The 25,224-nt window shown below is 40.5% G+C and overlaps 1 protein-coding gene across 2 annotated transcripts in view; it reads left to right on the top strand.

The window, feature by feature from the left end:
- TACC2 (transforming acidic coiled-coil containing protein 2) overlaps positions 1–25,224 on the top strand; it is a 131,501-nt gene that overhangs the window by 16,714 nt on the left and 89,563 nt on the right. For both annotated transcript variants that reach the window (XM_075841107.1, XM_075841105.1), the window contains exons 3-5: positions 16,231–16,388; positions 18,026–18,160; positions 20,042–24,985. In XM_075841107.1, the coding sequence (XP_075697222.1) occupies positions 16,231–16,388; positions 18,026–18,160; positions 20,042–24,985 (5,237 nt within the window). The remainder of the gene's footprint in view (positions 1–16,230; positions 16,389–18,025; positions 18,161–20,041; positions 24,986–25,224) is intronic.

Genomic DNA, 25,224 nt, shown 5'->3' with positions numbered 1-25,224 from the left:
ACCTCGTGGGGTATCCTTGATCCTGAGGACGGTGAGAGCTCAGCCGTAAACTACACGGGGGGAATTTGTAAATGATCTCAAGGCAGCTGGGACCACAGTCACCAAGAAAACCATTGGTAACACATTACGCCGTAATGGATTAAAATCCTGCAGTGCCCGCAAGGTCCCCCTGCTCAAGAAGGCACATGTACAGGCCCGTCTGAAGTTTGCAAATGAACATCTGGATGATTCTGAGAGTGATTGGGAGAAGGTGCTGTGGTCAGATGAGACTAAAATTTAGCTCTTTGGCATTAACTCAGCTCGCCGTGTTTGGAGGAAGAGAAATGCTGCCTATGACCCAAAGAACACCGTCCCCACTGTCAAGCATGGAGGTGGAAACATTATGTTTTGGGGGTGTTTCTCTGCTAAGGGCACAGGACTACTTCACCGCATCAATGGGAGAATGGATGGAGCCATGTACCGTCAAATCCTGAGTGACAACCTCCTTCCCTCCACCAGGACATTAAAAATGGCTCGTGGCTGGGTCTTCCAGCATGACAATGACCCGAAACATACAGCCAAGGCAACAAAGGAGTGGTTCAAAAAGAAGCACATTAAGGTCATGGAGTGGCCTAGCCAGTCTCCAGACCTTAATCCCATCGAAAACTTATGGAGGGAGCTGAAGATCCGAGTTGCCAAGTGACAGCCTCGAAATCTTAATGATTTACAGATGATCTGCAAAGAGGAGTGGGCCAAAATTCCATCTAACATGTGTGCAAACCTCATCATCAACTACTAAAAACGTCTGACTGCTGTGCTTGCCAACAAGGGTTTTGCCACCAAGTATTAAGTCTTGTCTGCCAAAGGAATCAAATACTTATTTCTCTGTGCACAATGCAAATAAATATATATAATTTTGACAATGTGATTTTCAGTTTTTTTTTTATATAATCTATCTCTCACTTGTAAAATCAACCTAGCCTAAAAATTCTAGACTGTTCATGTCTTTGACAGTGGGCAAACGTACAAAATCAGCAAAGGATCAAATACTTATTTCCTTCACTGTAACATCTTGCTGCACTAAAAATCACATTAAAAAACGCCAATAAAAACACCACGATAAACGCGCAAAAACGCTGTGTGTGAATCCAGCCTAAAGCAAGCCATGAAACCCAACATGCCCTATCATTCTCTCCTCTGTCAGCTGCCCCTGTAAACATTAGGCTAGGTTCACACCATGTTTGGACTGTAATTCAGTGTTTACACATAGTATATGTAACATATACATCTAACATGCCCATAGACTATCATTAGCCAAGCGTATGCCGAAAGAGTCTCCTTTTGCCATACATTCGGCTGGTATACCCTAGTATATCTTTTCCTCAACTGTATTATAAAGCTTAAGTCAACTACTCTTTCAAAACAGCTGCATGCCAGGCAAAACTTTTATATTAATTTTTTATCATGAGTCAATGGCAGACGTGTATAATTGTATAGGTATACAGCGGCTGCGGAATATGTCTGAGGGATATGCATAACAATGTGAACGTAGTCTAAGATTGTCAGGTGTATTCGACTAATGTATATTGTCAGCTTTACATTGTATACCCTGGACAGCACTGTGGAATATGTTTTACTGTATACAAAGAAATACATATATAAAGGTGGAGCAGACAGTAGTTCTTGTGCACTACCAAACTCATTTTTCTCTGATTCACTTATGCAATATCTCTTGTATGCCGTGACAAGCTTTTGGAAGCACTAATGGGCCTCCCTCAGTGGGTACAGCTGGTTAATTTGTCTCTTGAGAACCCTAAGTAGACCTTTTCCAGTTGAGGTTGCCCACAGAAGTGTGGCATTAACTGGCAAAGACAAATGAGCTGTTATATTCCCTATAGATGTCTAATTGATACTAAGCAGTTTGCAATGTCTTCCTGAATTGCTCACTCAACCTATGATCTACGGATGATAAGCAAGTGGACTATGCATTTGGGAACTGCCAAGTTTCTAATTAACCTATATCAACTAAAATATTGAATTCATAGAGCTATGACAGTGTTGGAAAGATTGATTATACCAGTGGAGTAGACAGATATATCAATACTTCCAGGGGCATTGCTCTGGGGGGTGCAGAGTTAGCAGTTGCACATGAACCCTGGTGCCTAACAGGACCAAAACACCCCTCTACCACATAAGAAGACATGTGGGGGGGCCTGTAATGTGTAAAACTGCATTAATGACCATTTACAGGATTTTGTGGAGAGGGAGCATTTCTCTGTGCCATTGGTGCCCTTAATCTGGCCTTGCTAATATTGACTCCCACTGAATGGTACACGTGTTTGTAATTCCAGTGGAGTGTGTGCCCCACAGATGGCACACTCCGATTGAGGAATATGGAGTTACCAAACTAGGCCCGGTTGTGCCTGGGGTCATTAACCGCCACTTTTCTTAATGGCTTTAACCTAATTCTTTTCAATGCAATTTTACCAGAAAATGTCTCTGTTCACATTAAGGCACATTTAGCAATGCAGTTTTCTGGGTAAACGCCACAATTATCAAGTACCGTGTTCCGTTTTCCAACATTTTGATACATTTTATAAAAAAAAGGGGACAATGCTTTCATGCTATGCGATTGATTAAGAATAGTTTCCCACTACTGACCAGTAAAGTGGAGGTAAATTATACCACGTACACCCTGTGCCCAAATTTCTCACTAGACTTACGCTATCTTGGGGAATAGGATGCCTTGGGGAAATAATTACTTACTGTACAATAACAGTATCACTAAATGTATCCAATGATGGGTGCCTTTTAGTGTTTTTCTTGAGCTTTTTTTGCTTTCATGCCCAATTTAGTATTGAGCAAGTTAGACTAGATCTCAGACCTTACTTGCCTGAGGTCTCATGATGCAAGAATTTAGGGAGTTTTCTTGGCATGCCTTCTATAGATTATGACAATTTAGGGCTCTGCCTTGTGTGGTATCATAATCTACCTTTTCCAATAGTCCCTTTTGTCATGATTCAGAGGAATCAGACCAGAAGACCCCCCCCCCCCCCAAGATGACCCACATAGTGGCTCGTTGGCCAGCACTGGGCTGTAAGTTCAATTTCAACCAAGACATGTTACTTGCAGGTTCTCCATGTGTTTTCGTGGGTTTCCTCCAGGCATTCGTTTATCTTCTCACTGTAAGCTTAGGGGAATTAGTGTCCTAGGAAATGGTCCTATTTTATGTGTTCCTTCATGAGATACTGGGGATAAAATTGGAAACTGGGGAGCAATGTACATTCTTTGAATGGTTTTATGGAATATATTTGTGCTTTATTAACCCCTCCGCGCACCCTGACGTGCCATTACGTCCAGGTGCGGGGGGGATGTTTGGAGCGCGCTCACGCGCTGAGCGCACTCCATATGCTGTGGGTGTCGGCTGTATTTGACAGCGGACACCCGGGACTAACAGCCGGGAGCAGCGATTGCGCTGCTCCTGGCTGTTTAACCCCTCAAATGCTGCAGTCAATCGCGACCACAGCATCTGAGGCGTTGAAAAGTCCAACAGCTCATCGCCCCCCGGAGTGAGATCGGGGGGTGACGGCGGTTGTTATGGGAGCCCAGGGGCCTAATGAAGGCCCCCAGGGCTGCCTTCACTCTGCCTCTGCTAAGCCCTGCCTGTGGCAGGGCTTAACAGATGACTGTAAAAATGACGATATACTGCAATACGTTAGTATTGAAGCATATTGTACCAGCGATCTAACAATCGCTGTTTCAAGTCCCCTAGGGGGACTAATAAAGTATGTGGGAAAAAAAGTAAAAAAAAGTTCTTAGTAGTGAAAAAAAAATAAAAAAATATTACAAGTTTAAAAAAAAAACCTTTTGCCATTTTCCCCCTAAAGTAATGTTAAAAGTAAACAAAATTGGTATCGCTGCGTCCGTGAAAGTCTGAACTATTACAATATAGCATTATTTAACGCGCGCAGTGAATGCCGTAAAGAATAAAAATGTAAAACGGCAAAATCACAGTTTTTTTTACTTCGCTTTCTAAATTTTTTTTATAAAAACTGATCAAAAGGTTCTACGTACCAAAAAATGGTACCAATAAAAACTACAGCTTGTCCCGCAAAATGGAAAAAATCGGTGAAAAAATAAAAAAAGTTATGGCTCTTGGAATGCGGGGAGTGAAAAACGAAAATAAAAAATCCAAAAATGGCTTTGTCCCGAAGGGGTTAATAACGTATATAAACTTCAATGTCTATTATTGTCTGCTATAATTTATTACATTACAACAACATGGTCAAGTTAAATATAGACATTCTTGTGGAATTTCTGGCTTATACTGAAATAATTTTCCCCCAGCTTATGCTTGGACCGACTGGAAAATCTTGTGGTATCTTTAATGATCAGAATAAGACGCAAATTTCCATTCTGTTATTGTGGGTTTTAAGGCATGTCAAACCACATTTACCAGAAGACACTGATTTTAACATTAGACAGGATATCTGTATATCTTATTAGGCGGGGTTTTTAGAAACCACAAATCCTCCCGATTCAGACAGTAGTATATGTTAGTAAATTAGGAGAGCCACACAACATGACCGATATGACAGGAAGCAAGCATCCAGGTCGATACTTGATGTGTCTGGGGTAACAAGTTTTCAACCTATCATACAATTTCAACACAGACCCGATCGTCACGAAAGAGAATGACACAGGTCTTAATTCTTAAGATTACTGAAGGAGTAATCCTGCTCACACAGGTGCATGGCTTGTTACATGCGTGCGTTCTGATGTATGTACTGTCACAAACTGTGCAACTCTGTGTTTGTCACTTGACCAGAACGGATCTCCATCTCCTGGCAGTAATCAGTTAAAGGAATTCTCCCAAGTTAGACAGCTCATTTTCATACACCCTATTAGAGAATTCTGTGTTAATAGAGAGGGGTCCGCATGCTCAGGATTCTCATTTCGTGGCCAGAGTGAAGAGCGGTTACAAAGAGCGTCTCTCGCTCTGGAGGACCTGTCCTGTTCTGTATTGCACAGACAACCCATTGATATAAATGGTTACGGTGTAATGCTTAGTTTCTCCTGTGGTGGCACTGCAGGGAATTAGATCACTTACTGCCAGGTTTTCCCACAGATCACAGCTGATTGCTGGGGGTCCCAGCAGGGGGACACTTTGTGATCAGCTTATCATAAAGGGACCCTTCTAATGGATTGCCCAAAGTAGAGAACCCATTTTAGTTTGCATTTAATAAGTACAATAAAAAACCTTAGGTCTTGAAAACTATGAGGAATTGAGATGCTAACACATGTGCATGACTTGTAACATGAGAGACCTCTGAGGACTGTACTGTCATGTGCCAAGCACCTGTGTGACCATCACATGATCAGGGCAGAATTTCACCCCCTGGAAATAACCTCCGGTGGTCCGGCTTCTATGTCTGACGTGCGGCGATCACGTCTTCACGACAGACACAGTAACTGACGTTCGCTCTGACTTCAGCTTCGTAGAAATAGGGAATCGGCTGGGACCTAATGGTCGCTGAAGCTCCCCTGCTAGTTTTCAGTTGTGTCCATGAACTAAGGATGCCGATACAATTAGAAGTGGCAATTGCCGAGCCGGGCGTGCCTCTGGTGCCCAGGCCTAGTGACGCCAGTACTCCTCTGTGTGGACTCATAAGATGTATTTGCAATTATTTTTTATTTAAGACAACAGATCTTTCTAACTTGTCTTCACAATAAAAAGTTAGTTAAGACGTAGATATTGGTGTCGTTGGTGATTTAGTGTTGATACAACAAGAACCATAATTGTTTAGTGGGAATGGGCAAAAACAACCAGCACCAAGAACATATCAGAAGGTTTACTGATCACGCTCATGGTAAAACTGAATGTTGCGCGGTTTTTCGTCACATATACGTGTGGCAGTAACCGTATAAGAAAACAATTGTCAAGTCTAAATGCAGCTTTATGAAAACATTATTGTTAGTAGATATAGGAAGCAAATAGTCATGAACAGGGTTGTGTTATAGCTGACAAGTATGTTTATTATGCAGGGGAGATAAAAGTGTATTTTGGAGTTGGAATACAGCAGTTAAGCACACAATGTATATAATAGGCTTTCGTGCTGTCGGAGGAAGGATTAACATAGTGTGATTCAAACTATGGTCTTTGAGTTGGGTCTCACAGCTGCTCCACTTCATCCTGAAGGGTTAGCAACAGATAGCCAAGTTTTTCTTTTTGTTGATTTGAATGAGTCTGTTTAGTCATAGATATTGGAGGTGCCTATGTCCACCTTTGCAGACAATTTCGAATGCATTTAAAATAAAAAATTAAGCAATTTTGCAAAAAGTCTTGATTATAAATCTCCACCGCTTTGTGTTTACAGCTCCTTTGTAGGCCTATGTGTCTCAGACTTCAGACAAACCTTGTACAGCGTTATCCTGCAGTCATACTCCCTTCCAGGATCCAAAAATTAGTTGCAATGGTTGTACCCACCTTTTAAGTAGCAGTTACCTGTCCTGTTTTGTTTACAATGTGATATTTTATACATAACATAGGGAGAACTCCTGGATTTGTACTGATTGCCATACATGGCCTCTCGTAATCCTATATACCGTTCTATACGAGAAAAAGGCAATATAGGAGGGGGATAACAAGCTCATTATCACAAATAGAGATTTTTCTCGATTTGTAGAAAAAGAAGGATTTACTACTTGGCATTTACTACTTTAGATGCCTAATTGGTAAATTAAGGTCCATAGGTTTAGAAAGTACAGATGGTAATTGGATTAAAAATGATCTCAAGAGAGAGTTGTGGTCAACGATTCCTTCTCTGAATGGTCCCCGGTTTTAAGTGGTGTACCCCAGGGTTCAGTGCCGGGACCGATATTATTCAGTCTCTATTTTTGCGGATGACACCAAGCTATGTAGTTTAGTTCAGTCTACGGAAGATGTTCATAAATTACAAGTCAACTTAGACACACTGGGTTTTTGGCATTCACTTGGCAAATGAGGTTCATTGTGGATAAATGTAAATTTATGCATCGGGGTACTAATAATCTGCATGTCCTATGACTGGGGGAACTAAACTTGTTGAGAAGGATCTGGGTGTACTTGTAGCTCATAGACTAAATAACAGCATGCAATATCAATCAGCTGCTTCTAAGGCAATAGGATAATGTTGTGTATTAAAAGAGGCATGGACTCGTGGCATAGGTACATAATATTACCACTTTACAAAGCATTAGACCAGGGTACATAGTTACATAGTACGGTTGAAAAAAGACATATGTACATCTAATTCAACCAAGGAATAGCAAAAAGGGAAGGGCTAAAACAAAAATTCTACAATTTACATGTAACATAAATACTGCGGATTCTATACTTCACACACAGCGAAAATACTGCAGATTTTCCACAATGGATTTCATTTGAAAAATCTGCAGGATATTACTGTAGCAGCAAAGTGGATGAGATTTGAACAAATCTCATCCACACGCTTCATTCACAACCAGCTGAATAACCGTTCATAATTTGACCTGCAGTGCATTTTTTTTTATCCGTAGCTTGTCAATTAATGCTGCAAATTTGCTGTTTTACTGTTGCGGGTTTTCCCTATTTAAATCAATGGGGCGATAAAATCCGCTACAAGTAACAAAAGCTGCGATCAATCAGCAAAAATTGGAACTCAGAGAAAATAAGAAAATCTTATACTTACCTAGATCTCTCTGCTTCTGCGTCCACCCCGGCCTCCAGTGATGACTTTTCATCCCATGTGACAGCTGCAGCCTATCACAGGCTGCAGCGCTCACATGAGATGAAACGTCATCCCAGGTGGCCCGGCTGCAGGACATCAGAGGGACGCGTCGCCATGGCTACAGGTAAGTATGAGGTTTATTTTCCTTTTACCTGCTATTTTCTGCATCGGACATTCCGGCCAAAAATCAAGACAATTTGGTGCGGTTTTTCGGCTGGCCAGGCCAGATATGCTGTGTACTTTTATGCGGCGTATCCGCTCTGTGTGAACATACCCTATGGGTGCCGTGACAAGCAGCAGATTTTGTTGCAGAAATTTCTGCGATTGAAAATCACTTTCATTTATCCGTATGAAACCTGCAGAAATCCATGCACCTGCTGCAGAAACAACCCCATATCGATGAATGGAATTGATTTTCAGTCACAGAAATTAGTGACTGCTCCCTTAGTGCGGCCTCATCTAGAATATACAATTCTGTACTGGGCTCCAATTCATAGAAAGGATGCCCTGGAGTTGGAAAAAATACAAAGAAGAACAACTAAAATAATGAGGGCAGGGGCATGGAGAATTTTAGTTATGAGGAAAAATTTTAATTATTAAACTAGCCTTGAAAAGAGACGACTAAGGGGGGACATGATTAACTTATATAAATATATGAATGGCCTGTACAAAAAAAATTGAGAAAAGCTGTTCTATGTCAAATCCCCTCAAAATACAAGGGGGCACTCCCTCCGGCTGGAGAAAAAAGTTTCAGCCTGCAGAGGCGACAAGCCTTCTTTACTGTGAGAACTGTGAATCTATGGAATAGTCACCGCAGGAGCCGGTCACAGCAGGGACAGGAGATTCTGCAAAAACGGTTTAGATAATTTCCTAGAACAAAAAAATATCAGCTCCTATGTCAATATAGAATTCTTGTTTCAATGTTGATCCAGTCTGATCGCCACTCGGGATCAGAAGGGAAATATTTCCTTTTTAGGGGAGATTGGTTCATGCCTAAAGGCTTATTCAGACTAACGGTATATACGTCCGTGCAACGCGCGTGATTTTCACGCGCGTCGCATGGACCTATATTAGTCTATGGGGCCGTGCAGACAGTTGCGTGATTTTTACGCAGCGTGAGTCCGCTGCAAAAAACTCACGACATGTCCGTTCTTTGAGCGTATTTCGGGCATCACACACCCATTGAAGTCAATGGGTGCGTGAAAATCACGCATGCCACACGGAAGCACTTCCGTGGGACGCGCGTGATTCGCGCAACAGCTGTGAAAAGGATGAATGAAAACAGAAAAGCACCACGTGCTTTTCTGTTTACAAACATCCAAACAGTGTCATAATAATGGCGGTTGCGTGGAAATCACGCAGCCGCACATCATACGGAGCTGACACACGGAACTGTCAAGTGCCTTTTGCGCGCGCAAAACGCACACGCTCGTGTGAATCTGGCCTTAGTGTTTTTACATTCCCCTGGATCAATAGGAGTAAAATCTAGATCTATAGTTTGCCATATCCCTCCCTTTTGTCCCATCCATTGGTTGAAATTGATGGACATATGTATTTTTTCAACTATGTAACATGTGCTGGACCTCGACAGCTGCAAAGGACAGTAAAAACTTGAAACTCTTTAAAGAGGCCCAGTTTGACATTTTCCAGCCATTTTTAACACTAACTTAAATGAATCCATAAATAGGTATTTTCCAATGAGAAATGGGGCTTCTAGACAAAATACGGGGCTACATAGTTACATCCCAATGAAGAGGCCACAGAGCTGATTTAGCGTTGCGTCCCCATCTTTGTTTTTACCTTCACAGCAGCGCACCCGCCACCCGCTGAGCAGGGAACTGCAGCACGACCCCGGCTGCGGTTTCCTGCACAGCTGGGGGGCAGGGAGCGAAACTGTGCAGGGAGAACTTAGAAGGTTGGACTACGACCGATCATAGAGTGATGGCATATCCTAGCGATATGCACTTTATAAGATTGGAATAAGTTTTCCATTGCTCTTCAGCCGCAATTTTGACTCACAATACAACAAACGTACCATGTTCCGTGGGCATTAAAGAGTTAACAGTATTTACATTACCAAGGAAATAACAATGTTCAATATTTAGGAAAGAGAAGAAGTCAGTGGAGTTTTCGCATGTGGTTACAGATTGTTACATAGAGACGTCTTGTGGGATACAAGAGCGTGGGAAGGGCAAACAATCCCACAATGCTGCCTTTATCCCAGTATCCACTCCACACATGAAGAGCTCTGCCTTGTGGATCTCCGCTGCCAGTAACTCGTATTCTGCGCCGCAGCTTCGCCTGCAGACAGTGACATGATCCTCGTTTGCCTTATTAGGATAATTTGGTATTATGTAGTTCAAACAAGGAACTCACAGAGGTCCCGGCGTCCCTACGTCACTCAGATATTTTATTATCAAGCCAAAAAGCAATCCCGATTTGGACATATCATTAACCGCTTGGTGACCAGCCTATTTTAGGCCCTAATGACCAAGATATTTTTTTTATTTTTTTCTATAGTCGCATTCAAAGAGCTATAACTTTTTTATTTTTCCATCGACATAGGTGTATGAGGACTTGTTTTTTTGCAGGATTGGATGTACTTTTTAATGGCACCATTTTGGGGTACATATCATTTTTTAATTCAATTTTATAAACTTTTTTGGGGAGGGAATAGAAAAACCCCCTGAAATTCCGCCATTGTTCTATGCGTTTTAAATTCACGCCGTTCACTGTGCGGTGTAAATAACACATTACCTGTATTCTATGGGTCGGTACGATTACGGCGATAGTACATATGTAAAGGTTTTTTATGTTTTACAACTTTTGCACAATAAAAACACTTTTGAACTAAAATTATTTGTTTTTGCATCGTTTGCTTTACAAGAGCCGTCATTTTTTTATTTTTCCATCAATGTAGTGATATGAGGGCTCGTTTTTTGCGGGACAAGGCGTTTTGATTGGGACTTATTGATTAATTGTGGTTTAAATGACATATTAACTTTATTGTTTGGGTCATTACAATCACGGCGATATCATATATGTGTACTTTTATTTATTTTTTACCCTTTTACTAAATAAAACCACTTTTTATGGAAAAAAAAGGTTTTATTTTTTTACTGTAATTTTTATTAATACATTTTATTTCACGTTACTTACTTATTTTTTTAGTCCCACTACACCACACGTCCTTTTAGGCATATGCCCAGGGCAGACCTGGAGGCTTTTATCAGGCCCCTAGCTGCCATAGCACCCCATCGGAGGCCCGCGATTGCATTTGCGGTTCGCCGATGGGTAAGAGAGGGAGCTCCCTCCCTCTGTAAACAAGTTAAATGTCGCGGTCAATTAACGGGTAAACTGCCGCGATCAATGTAAACTTCGATCGCGGCCGTTGGAGCAGGAGCCCGGCTGTCATAAGACCGCCGAGCACCCACTTAGACTGGGCCGCCGTGAAAAGGCGATGGCCTAGCCTAAGTTCCCTTAGTGACGGACGTGAAAAAGCGTATTGGTGGTCACTAAGGGGTTAATAATATTTTAAACATGTTTATGTATTTAGAAATTAGTAACAGTGATTTGAAACATTTTTTTTTTTCCTTACAGATGTCACCTATGTCAGTGTTGGGCCCCCAGCGATTACACAATTAGCATCTATCATGTCAGTAGCCAATAATTGTCTATTCTCTGAATACCCCTTGTAAAACCGTGTCCCTAAAAGTACTAGAGGGTGTATTGGGGGAGATGAGAAATCCAAGAAAGTTGGTGTTTTTCATCAAAACTTAGTCAGTTTTGCTTAGCCTGTTTTCCGGACCTGCATTTTTACTGAATGGCAGGTAGGACTTGCCATTCCCTCCCCACTCCAATACGGGTTTTTCCCCAGCCCAGATCAGAACAGGTGAAGCTACTGGGCTCGTTCCTGAGCCATAAAAGCTCTGCAGTTAGTGCAGAGAGTGTCAGAGCCTGGGAATCCACACAAGGATAGTGTGGAAAGCCTGATCCAAGGAACGTTGTACTCATGATTTATAATATGATAATATGTGAGGAAACCTGCTGTTTAGTTAGTGCCCAAGCGGGCAAGCTGTTTGTTTTCTTTATATGCTGCAAGTCTTGTATGCTGGATAAGCACTTGTTTATTTTTTTGAATTACAATAAAACCAAGCGTGGACTTTAAAGGGGTTATCCGGGATTTTAAAATTGATAACATCCTTAGGATAGGCCATCAATATTAGATTGGTGGGGGTCTTACTCTTGGCCTCCGCTTCATTGTTTGTATGAATTTAATTTCTGTATATACTCACACGCTGTCACATTCCTAGTGGCTGTGCAAGATATAGCAGCACTGTCCCATTCAAGTGAATGGGACAACGCTGCTATACCTTGCACGACGCCATGACTCCCATAGAAGTAAATGGAGAGAGCAAAGCAAATTCGCACCACTTCTCCATTCTTCTCCAACTCTGGAACCTGCATCTATCAGACGTTTATGGTTTATCCTGTGGACATGCAATAATTGTCTGAGATGGGAATACCCCTTTAACATACAGATTATTGATAAAAGACCCTTTTGATCAAGAGTTGGTGTAAATCGTACAGCTTCTTTAAATTGGCAGGTGACAACTCCAGAGAATAGCAAAGATTTAGACTTTTAACTGAGAGGCAACTCAATGATTTACCTTTTTAGTAATCATATTCTTGGGGGAAGGGGAATACTCTTTAATGGCATTTTTTTTTCTTCTGAAAACTTTGTCCTTTTCTCATATTCATAAATTAGATGTTTTCTTATTACATTACAAATCACTGTTATTTTCTTGTCTCTATCTATTAAGATACAAAGCAGTTATTGTCACAGTGACTGAAGATGATTTATTTCGTATAATAACTTGTTGCTTTTTGTAGAAAGTTGTTATTATACTTAGTTATATCTCCCTTTATCATTTTCCTTTAAAAAAGCCTAAGAGTCTTTTTACACCGGCCCATTTTGGCCGTAACAACGAGCGTCAATTAATGAGAGAGGTCGTTGATTGGCCCTTGTTTGCTTCTTTGACAAGGATCTATTATCAGTAATGTATGGGGACGAGCGCTTGTTACTATGATCGCTCGTACCCATACATTTCCATCATGTTGGCAGCACATCTCCCTGTTTACACAGGTAGATGTGCTGCCGACAACGATAATATTTTAGGCTGCCGAAACGATGCTCTCAGCCGATGAACGAGTATTCGACCGTTCATCGGCTGATTGTTGACCTTTTTACAGATGGCAATGATTGGGAACAAGCATTCTGTGAAGGCTCGTTTGCCCCATAATTGCCCGGTGTAAAAGGGCCCTAAGTCTGCATTATGCAGATGAGACTATAAAGTGAAGGTTCACCTTTTTCTCAACTTTCACTTGTATATAGTTTTAATGTATTCATCTGATTGCAACAGTAAGAACATCCTCAGGGAATTTCATTTCCCTATGTTTGCTCTATCCATTGCCAGGTTCATATCATTCAAGTAGTAAGACTCAGTATGACTTCATAAGACAGCCCATGTATCAGACACCCTCTATGAGCCACAACCGAGGGACGAAGAGTAACTCTTGTTCTGCTGGACTTGAGTCGTCCATATATTAAAGGCGATATGTCTGGCTGGCTGTGGCTTGCCATGGCAAAATCAGCTTGTTTGGTCGAATTGTCGGGAACTGGACCCGTGGCGATCAGCGGATTAACTGTACTGTGTGCTATATTTTAGTCCAATAGATCTTACTGTAATAAGATGTACAGCTATGTCCTGCTTGATATTTTGACAATGTTCTAAATATTGACAGGTGGAGGTTGTTCCAGTATAAAAAGGGTTGACTTATAAAGACAGTCCCTTATTATATGTCCTGCTATGGCATATAATCGTCATGGAGGGGAGTTCCCCACTTGGGATCCCTTTCTATGAGTCAGAGCGGGGAGCCACTAACAAAAAGCATTACCCGCGCCAGCGGACCCAGCCCATTCATGTATTACCTAAAAAGAAGAAAGAAAACCACGGCGCCACATGGTGTAGATCACTAAGGATGGTAATAAAGAGTAAAAAGGTGGTAACAATTGTGCTCACATATTGAGGTAGGCACAACTCTACTGTTGACAGAATCATTAATTAATTGTGATGTAGCTGCAGCAAGGTCCAAACCGGTCCACACACGGTAACCACTTGATGAGACATATAATAATAGAAAACTGAACCATATAGGCTACACATTTCGACACTGTACCAGCGTCTTCCTCAGGCTTTTTACTAATGGCCTGAGGAAGACGCTGGTACTGTGTCGAAATGCGTAGCCTTATACATTTCTGATAAACCTGTTATTATATACATCTATTCCGTGGATCTTCCCTTAATGTTAGCAGTGTCGTATATGGTTCAGTTTTCTATTTCTATATATGTATCCATGCATTACATCGTCAGCTATTTAGTTGTATGGTGAGCTAGCTCTTCCCCCATCAATACCAGCGGAATACCAGGGGTTTTATGCACCAGACTTGTTGCAATCAGCTTATTGCCAGGGCAGCTGTCTTTAAAGCATGGGATGTCTTCAAGTATAAGTTCTCTAAAGAGAATATATTAGGGAATTTAATACATATTTGTTTTATTATTAGAATTACTCTCCGTAATAGTTGGTGTAGTCTAAGAATAAAATGCTGGACTGTTGGGAATTTTTAGTTCCTAGCTATTTTTTTCCTGTTGCCTTCGTTTCATGTTGCTATACAGAGATTGTCACCATTCACATTAGTTCTTCTCACAATCATACACACACACACACACACACACACACACACACACCCACACCCACACACACACCCATATATACACACACACACACCCATATATACACACACACACACACACACGCACACACACACACACACACACACACATTCACACATACACACATATATATACACATACACACACTTGGAAAAATTTAGCGGAAAGCCAATTACAGGTAAGTTTTCTTTTTAATGGGAGAGGAAATCAAAGTACCCGGAGAAGACACATGCAGACATGGGGGGAACATACAAACTCCATGCAGATGATTTCCTTGATCAGGTTCGCCCTGCTAACTGCAGGCTGCTGTTTATGGAAGCCTGTTTTCCATTGATAGTATACAGATTTCAGACTTTCATAAGATAGCTTAAAACTTTTTCGCTTGTAGTTTGCTGTTAAAGAGGCTCTGTCACCACATTATAAGTGCCCTATCTTGTACATAATGTGATCGGCGCCGTAAAGTAGATTACAGCAGTGTTTTTTATTTATAAAAACGATCATTTTTGACGGAGTTATGACCTATTTTAGCTTTATGCTAATGACTTTCTTAATAGACAACTGGGCGTGTTTTTACTTTTGACCAAGTGGGCGTTGTAAAGAAGTGTATGACGCTGACCAATCAGTGACCAATCAGCGTCATACACTTCTCTCCATTCATGTACTCAGCACATAGTGATCCTGCGTTGTTCACTATGTGCTGCCAATTACTCACACATTAACGTTAATAGACATCACCTCCAGCCAGGACGCGATGTCTATTCACAATCCCGACACTTTGGGGACTTACAGCACAGCACGCGTGATCTTGCGATATCCCGCTGTAAGCTGTCATTTACAGTGAGATCATGCTTGCTGTGCTGTAAGTCCCACACATACATTACCGAAATGTCGGGATTGTGAATAGACATCGCATCCTGGCTGGAAGCGACGTCTATTAACTCTCAAGGCACTTCAGTAACGTTAATGTGTGATTATGTGACAGCACATAGTGAACAACGCAGGATCACTATGTGCTCAGTAAATGAATGGAGAGAAGTGTATGATGCTGATTGGTCACTGATTGGTCAGGGTCATACACTTCTTTACAACGCCCACTTGGTCAAAAGTAAAAACACGCCCAGTTGTCTATTAAGAAAGTCATTAGCATAAATCTAAAATAGGTCAGAACTCCGTCAAAAATTATCGTTTTTCTAAATAAAAAACACTCCTGTAACCTACATTACAGCGCCGATCACATTATGTAGGAGATAGGGCACTTATAATGTGGTGACAGAGCCTCTTTAAGCCAACATGGACACTGGCAGGAATTAAAATGTTCTTTGCTCCCCTGCTGTATTACCGGATCTTTCATGCTAATAGGGGAACAATAACAACACTATACTAGACAATAATAATTCTGCATCTTCCCTGTATACAGTGTAACCTCTTTGAGACAACCACACAAAATTACAGTGAAAAGTGGTCTTTTGGAAGGATGGTCCTCGCAGAGAAGAGGGCGTATATATACAGACTATAGAGGGGTTGAAAATCAGGTCTAGATAGGGGGTGGTCTTCTTAAATAAGTGGTCTTCTGCAGAGGTTTCACTGCATTTTCATAGGTTTGCCATACTGCCTCATCCTCGTGATGTTCCTTCAAAGTTAACATTTTCTAGTAAGTGACAGGTACATGATATAGAAGTCGATTTGACTTTACCCTATTTATCTTACAGGAATTCTTTCCATCTGTAGAAGCCATTCCTGTTCTTTATCCTCAGTGGGAACCTAACAGATACCAAGAAGAAAAACAGGCGGGAGAAGAACAGCAAAAGGAAGAATATTTTCCATCATTATTTTCAGAGAACCTAAGTGTCTCTGCAACAAATTCAAGGTAAGAACTGAAACAGTGGTTTTATTTTAGTATATTTATACGCCTAATATATGCCTTATAATGTCTTAAATGTTATGTACACCTTTAAATACTACTTTACAGCATATACAGTATATAGACATAATCTACACAGAAAGTTGAGTAACTTTGTAAATACATTTCATTACTTATTCTGTATCCTGAGTTACAGCCTGTATTATACTCCGGAGCTGTATTTACAATTCTGCTCATTGTCATTGGAAACAGTGGACAAAGTTTGTTGTCAGAGACATCTCTAACAGAGTAGCATAACTCCAATAATGCAGTGGACCAGTTAGGTTTTTCTGCATTGGATTGCACCACAGTGCCTGTTTGCTTACTTCACCGAATACAAATCACTTAAGTAAGCTCTTTCAAACAATAATCGAGCAGAGGATGCTGAAAGATATAAGCTCTGAAGCCTGCAGAATTGTGAATGCAGCTCTGGGTTATAATAGAGGCTATAACTCAGGATCAGTATAAGAAAAGTAATGCAATGTATTTCATGCACAGTCATGACAGTGTGCGAACTCATCTGTAAATGGATCAAGTGCGCTTGTTATATAGAACCGTACTTTGGTAAGTTATGGTTACCCTAGTTGTTTGTATCTAGACATCTAGACACTGATGACTCATGACTTCACATAACGTGCTTTGGATTACTGGTTGCATCAACGTTGGTCTCGAGGTGCGCCAAGACTTGTTATGGCTTTACATTCATTTGGTTGTATGTGAAACCATAACAAGGCTGTTATATGTGAATATGTAAATGGTGATTCCTGAACTTGACAGAAATCAGAATAGGAAGTATTGTGATAAGATTTAAGAGATCAGAGGTGCTTGTTTTTCCTAAAGAGCTATCGCACTGGTAACAAATCCTTGTATGGTGCCTATTGAGCACCGAAATGTTTTACAAAATGCAAATGATCTATAGGGCGAGGGGACTTACTAGTAAAAATACAGACTAGGATCTTGTCTGTCATTGTTGAGATCAGTGGAAGTCTCAGCTGCCAGACTCCTACCGATTTGACATGTCATAAAAGTCATTTCAGGGGAAACCCCACTAAGAAGCTATTACCTAATTGTGAGTGTAACAAAGTGCTAATTTACAGGATATGTTCGAATTAATGACTATGCTCCAACTATTTCAACCAACGACGAACGATCGGTGGTTTGAAAAGTTGTCTGCAATGATCTGATGGGCATTTCCTTCAGGATGATCCTGGCAGTCTATGAGGAGGAAACTTCTTCTTGCCATACAATAAGCATCATTGTTGCCTAATAACAATTCTTGAGATCAGCGATAGTTGGAAGCAAGGGAATTGCTACGATAATTGTCCTCTATGAACTTGGACAGTATAACTTTTAACAGATATGACCTTTTCTTGAAAACTGTGGAAACTTGTATTATTAGATCAGCTCACTCATTCTTTTCATACGAGTTGATGTTCTTACAAGTTGAAAGTTTATGACTGTTTCTAGTTTGTGAACTTGTCGAGGACATGGAAACTTATAGGGGACAATACTTTGTAACTTGGAAAAAGTAGTGATTTTCTCATATTGTTATTTCAGCATGGATACCTATTTCCCTCTGTTTAGTGATCCTTTTATTTTCCCAGGGGTGGTGACGTTTCATTGCAGGGTAGTGTTTGGGAGGAAGGACAGCTGCTTCCTGCCCTTCCGCAGACTGATCTTTATATAGAGGGACTGGAATATAAAGAATCTGGGCAGAGCTCGCAGCCTGGCACCATCAGGTATCATTATTATGTGCATAACTTGTAACAGAACTCTGAAGAGACTTGTGTTTTACTATTTAACAGCTGTGAGCTTGGAGTGAACTATTTAAAGGGAAAAAAAATGCAATTATTCATTACTGGAAAATAGCCTGAGCTTGTCCTACAGCCTGTTGCATGCTGGGTATGCTTGCTGGGAGTTAAATATTCTGCTGCTGCAAGCCAAGAACTGGTCTTGTACAAACCTGCTGCATTCTTGGTGCTCTTAATCTTGGATAAGTATTAACTTTGAACAGGTAACATATTTTAGACAACAAAGATTTAGAAATTAATCCTTAGTATAAACCTTAGTATTGATGGTATTAATTCTTGCTTTAGTTTTGACCTATATTAGAAATAAACATAAAAATTGTTTTCACAGTACTTATACATCCTGTTATTAGATTTGTTTCTATAGTAAATACACAACCATGTAGGATTTTTTTTTTGGGGGGGGTTAAGGGGTTTCCTGGGAAATTACATAGCCTATCCTTAGACAATGCCATCAATGTATGATCGATGGGGCTCCCAATCCTGAGACTCCCACTGATCAGCAGAAAGCTGGAGCGCTGTGAACTCTTCAACTGGAACACCCCTTTAAGTATAAAAAGCATAGTAATAATAAATAATACAATTTACCAAGTTAAATAGGAGATCCCTTCTATGATGTCCTAATGCCCTAATATACAGCTGGAGAGAAAGAAAAGAGAGAAGCACAGCGCCACATAGTGCAAAATAAATGCTGGAGGATAATGCAAAAAGCAAGGGGGCAATGCAGTTGCTGATCTCGTAAGTTTGTGCGAGCTACAGGCACAATACTGGTAATAGGAATAATCAGCTGCAGCCAGGTCCAAACCGGTAAACCGTCACAGTTACCGCCACTACAGGAGGTTGTAGGAGGATAAAATTGTATCTATATATATATGGATGTATGTATATATATATATATATATATATATATAAATAGGGGTCCTATAATAAGGCGCTGCTAAGTTGATGGTGAAATAAAATGAGGTGGTGATGAGATAAATAGATTTATTGATAATCTGGCAACGCGTTTCGACGTTGGACTAACGTCTTCATCTGGCCTGATGAAGAACATGTGACATCACTGAGGTACATTGTGTTAACAACTGCTACGTTTCATTCCAACAAATGCTACGTTAACCTTGTGGGGCTTGTTGAGCATTCCTCATTCTTTGCATGCTGAACTCTCTGCTGCTCTACATGAAGTAGACTTGTGGTGTCCTTGGGAATATCCTTTTCGGCAGTTGTACTTTCCTTGATTCTATCTGTTTGGCTTTAGTCCAGCACTGTTGGGCTATTTCCCTATCTGGCAGAGTCCTCTATCTGGTTACACAGAGCTGATTCATATCTTACTAGTAGCTGGATAACATCTCATACACATGCCAGTATTATGCCATTTTTTGGGCTATGCATATTGGAGGGCAGATTATGGCATTGTGTTGTCTTGAACTCTTTGTACTCTATATTGCTTTGTTCTTGCCTAATATTTGCCGATCATCTATGAAACCCACGCACAAGTAACTCGGCAATAAAGATACCGCTCATCTAGTAACCAGTCAGATGATTTCATTTTTCTAGTAATAGGATGTTAATTGAATGTTAGCTGTTACTGATTACCGCAACTTCTTTTGCCCAGTTACCTGTTTGCCAGTTTTCATAAATGTCTTGGCTATGTCTTCAGCATGTGTTGCATGGTTTTTCCTCTCCAGCTGGCTCTGGTTCTGCTTGGTGTTTGGTTTTAGATTTTTGCCTGCATCCGCCTCTTTTCCTGCATTGTGTTTATCCATATTTATTGAATGACTAAAGGATTTGAACCATTTACCTTGTTAACTGCAGTGACCTCACCAGTGAAGATGTTTCGAGGGATGAAGAATTTACTGCATCAGAAGACATAGGACTGATAGGGATACTCAGAGAATGGGGACAGCAAGTGTTGCCAGAGAAAATCTCTAAGACAGTAGAAGAGAAAGAAAATGTCCTACTGGAGATACCTCAAAGATACCTATTTTCTGAAGAAACATCAGTGATTAGCAGTGGGTTTAATTTGCAAGCACAAGAAAAGTTGTCAGCATGTGAAGAATTATTAGAAATGCAAGATTCAGAACCAGACATTCGTATATCTCCCACAACTCACTTTAAGAGACATGATGCTGAAATGCAAGCTAACTACAATCTTATTAGTCCAAGTGTTCTTCCTCTGACTTCCACACCACAGCTGATTCCAGCATCCATGGAATTATTCTCAAGGAATGCAATTCTATCTCAGTCAGTTGGAATTCTCAAAGAACCAGACGACACCTGTAACCAAACAAAGGAAGATTTCAAGGATCGTAAAACTGATCAGGGAGATCAGAAAGGATCATGGAATAGTAGAACTTTAACTACAGATGGTGTAAATAGCCAGACATGGGGGCAGAGCAATTTAATCTTGCCTTTTACAACAGATGGGAGCTCAGACCACGATAAAGATAAACTCCCCATGCCACATAGCCTTAAACAAGAGAGGTGCCTCCAAAGTGGAGAATCCCCTAGAGCTGAGACAATTGACCCCAATCTGGTAGTGTCAGAGCTCAATACTCTTTGTGATAATCTTCTTACATCAATGCTTAATCAACCGTCTTTACTTGAGGTGACAGAACCAGAAAGTCTTCAGGCACAGTTGGGTAAGATAACAGCCTATAACAGTTATTCTGTCAATACATCTGATAAATTAGAAGTGGAAATTGAGGAATACCTTGATGCAGCAGGACATGTCAAAGAGGAAATGTCAGCAGAAAACATTCAGCCTGAAACTGAAAACCATAAAATGAGTGAGGACCCTAGGGTGCCAAAGAAGTCCACAATGGACGATGGTAGTTTTACGACTAAAAACATGATACACCATAAGATAGAGACAAAGGAATTAAAAAATAGCACTGAAAATCAGATTGCTTCCAAACCACTTACGCCCATGGGCTTTCAAACTCCAGTAACCCCTGAAACAGAAAACGCCTTATGTACACCTATTGATGTGACTGAGAGTCTAAGTGAAGACATAAATCAGGTTACTCTGGAAACCACAGCAGACCTTGTAGATACATCTCTGGACTCACTACAGGTCATTACTTCAAGTAATCTAGTTCAAGTAGTCAACCAGACTGATATTGAAAAAGTGGAAGACATTCAATTTCAGAGATTTGTGAACAATTTACTTTTAGAAGATATGTCAACCTTCTGCATAAATACTGCAGAAGTACATCTTGCATCACCGAGTTCTGATATGAAGGAAGACATTGCAAAAGAGTTACCCATATGTAGCAAAAATCACTCACTCACTTCACCGTCCACCGTCCAAACTCTTCTAAGCCACAATGAACTGGCGTCCCATTATAGCAGCAAATTTGGTCCATTGGACCATACTGGAATTGAGCTATCAACAGCGCAACTTAGCATTGACATGGAGAAAGTGTCCACAGGAGAGAAGAGCAATACTGAGTATGGTGGTAATGATTTGCAGAGTAACACTCATGAAGAAGTTGCATCTAATGGAGTAAGTTCAAACACCCATCAGGAAAAAGCTTTGAAGACTGATACAGAAAACAGTTATTTATCTATTTCAGCATGTGCTAATAGTACAGGACACTCCCCGGGCACACAGTTTTTACTAGATAAGCCAGCAGAATCTTTAAATGCAATTTTTGAAACTTTTTCAAAGGGGGAAAAGGTCAATTTTCTTTCGCCTCAAATGCAACCTTTGTTATCTTTCCATAGTCATGAGAAGGAGAGGGACTATGAGTATTTATCATGTCCGAAGGAAAAAAGTTCCCTGGCTGAAAATTCAGAGACATTTTCAGATCAAACCAAGATGAAGACCAGCCAAAACCAAAGTGGAAATGACATGTGTTCAAATGCTACACATCAAAGACAAAGTCTTGATATTAATGCAAAGCTACAATTATCTATCCTGTCTGATGTGGAAAACCTGAACCACAAGCCAGATTGTACCAATGGGGAGTCATCCAAGGTTCAGCTAGAGCAAAATATCATAACTTCAGAGGAGTTTAAAATAGTAGACATCAGCCCAAACCTGGAAAGCAGGTCTCCAAAGGAGAAGGAGGTTCCCTTGATCACATTAAGTCAGCAAGAAGTCGCGTCCTTAGAGGACACACCCTACCTTGACAATGATGTGTGCCCTGGCAAAACCGTGGAGGAAAAAGTGCAGGATGAAACTTTAGCATCAACATCAGAGCCTTTGGAATACATTTTAGATTCTCCAGTCATGAGTGATGAAACAGACAAATCCATCTCTAAAACTTACAAAGAATCTGGCACCATGGATTCTACAAATGCGTTGGGGCTCCTGAAGGACAACATTTTGCAGGGCAGTCATCCAGATGAAGTTTTAGTTCCAGGGGAGGAACAGTCATTGAGATTGACTACAGAAGGTCAGTGTTTTAAACTTTCTTCAGATAAAGATGACAATGCTAATGAAGGAATCCCTACTGACCAAGCTGATCCTACAGTGTCTAGAGATGCTTGTACGCAGCTACATATACTAGATGATAAATCAACCCAACTTCCAACAGCAGGTGACAACTCCAGCGCCGCAAAGAAACCGAATATTGAAATAGATGTTGGCAAAATAGGTGATGTTACACTAGACTCTTCAAGTCAAGATACATATTGTAAGACAGAGAACGCATCTAATCCCTCAGGTGTTAACCTTCAGTCTGAACATTCGCAAATATACACAATGTCAGCACCAGATAAGATCTTTTCATCTGCACATGATATTTTAAGTGTTCCTCTTCATCCCAGTGATAGTAGAGAAGATGGGAGTCCTTTACCAGTCATTTGTCCAGAAGGTGAAACCCAGGCATGTGATGATCTTACAGTCAAGACTGAAATGTCCGATGTTAAAGAAATTATTTCCAGTGAAGATTTATCCGTGCAGACTCTTGAGAAAACTGACAAAGATTCTCAGATTTTGTCTAATCAAAGTATTGACATTAAACCTCTTACTGACACCGCATTTTTTAACAACTGTCATCTTGAAACAGATAAAACTTTTACTGACCATCAGAATTGTCCTGAAGAAATTGAGAATGCTGAACATGTGAATGCATGCTCATCTCCATTAGTAGAGGAACCACAACCTTCAGAACAGTCTTATCTTCCTAGTAGTATGGTAACAGAAAAGGACTTCATGTCTTACCTTCTGTCTGGAACTGAAAAAACAACAGCACCACAGTGTATAATAGTGGAAGCAAATAACCAAGATGAAAAAAATGCTGAAAATGATACAAATGGGTCAAAATCAAAATCATGTCCATCGGCGCATGATGACCACAGTGATATTCGACATAGTATGCAGATGGATGGATCTGGAGTGTCGTTAGGTGAGAAAGATCAGTTAGAAACAGAGTCCTTTATCTCAAAGCTCAAGTTCATGGAGTTTACCAATAGTGTTCACACAGAAAAATCAGAGGAAGCATTTAATATTCTGCATCATAATACACACAAGGAAGTACACCCTCAAGAGCAACATCCTGAAATGGCTTTTGAAGGAATGCTTAACCTCAGTCCCGAGGGGGGAGAAATAATGACCCATAGTTCTCAGGAGCACACGAGTGATGCGGTCAAGTCAACTGTGGGTACAGAAATTGTAATAGAGCAGAATGCAGCTGATATTATTAATACAAATTCAATGAACACAACAACCAAGACCCAAGATGGTTGCATGCAGAAATCAGGATCTATTTGTGAGCCACATGCCCCCTCCAGAGACGAGACTGAATTTCCTTCTCTAGTACCAAGACAAATAAGTTTAGGAATGTCAACTGCTGATCCTCAACTAGTCCAACCTTGTGAAGAAACAGAAGCATCCAATGGTATCACTTCTGGTGCTTGTGGTGAACCTGAAATGACTCCTGTATCCTTACAACTTCTTCCAAAAGGAAACAACGATAACTCTGAAGATACAACAATTAAACCACAAATGGACAATTTTGCAGACAACAATAAGTTTATTTCTGAAAATCAAAATCTTGTACCTGAAGAAAAAGAAATGAAAGCATCTGAAGCTATTACAGAGAAGTCCAACTCAAGTGCAATAGAAAAAGATGTTCATGAAATAACTGAAGCACTCATTTCTGATCCACTAACTCTTAAAGAGACAGATATTCTTTCTGATATGTCAGGGTTCACAGTTAAGGAGACAGCAATCTTATCTGATGAACCACATTTGACTTTAGAGCAGGCAAATAATGTATTTACAGCTATAAGCCCTCCTTCTGATGACTTGGCAACTTTACTGCAGCTTGCAAGTCCTGTGGAGATAAGTCTTAAACAAGATACAGTTCCCATAGAACTGGTCAATGAAAAATGTGGTCCTTGCCCTGCAGAAACAGTCATTTTACAGAGGATTGAACAACCTGACCAAATGGTATTGTCCACAAACCAAGAAAACAAATCAGAAAATGACCCTACTGAAGACAACAAACATTCTTTTTCAACTACTCCAGCTATTGGAACTGATCTACCACTTTTTGACCATGGTTCTTCTAGTGTTTTTCAAGAAAAATCACTTTCTTCTCCAAGTGAACCAGGACCTTCTTCTCCTGTAATTAGAAGCCCCACGTTTCCAACATCAGACTCTTATAACTTCACCCAGAAACTGCGTAGTGTCCTCCACTCTGATCGGCCAATCACGAAAAAGACTGTCAAACCCATAACTCCTGAGCCACTGGTGCTTCCCTCAAGTCCAACGATGCCGGTACCTCCAGGAGTGATCAATGAAAGGTACTATAGTAATTTAATTTGTTAATTTTTTTAAATTAAAAATGTTAACTTTCAGACTTTTTGAGAATTCTAGTTACATGATTGCCAGTCAGTAAGATAACAGTCCTGGGCTATAATATACAGAATTGGTCATCTATTTTAAGCGCTATTATAAGTTCCACTGCAGATAATTTGTTCCCCAAAATGCTTAGCTCATTACACAGATGGACTGTATCTGGAGAGTTGATAAAAGTTGTTAC

The sequence above is a fragment of the Rhinoderma darwinii genome, chromosome 11, assembly GCF_050947455.1.
Source record: "Rhinoderma darwinii isolate aRhiDar2 chromosome 11, aRhiDar2.hap1, whole genome shotgun sequence".
Classification (NCBI taxonomy): Eukaryota; Metazoa; Chordata; class Amphibia; order Anura; family Rhinodermatidae; genus Rhinoderma; species Rhinoderma darwinii.
Note: the sequence above shows the minus strand (reverse complement) of the source record. Positions and strands in the feature narration are given on the sequence as shown.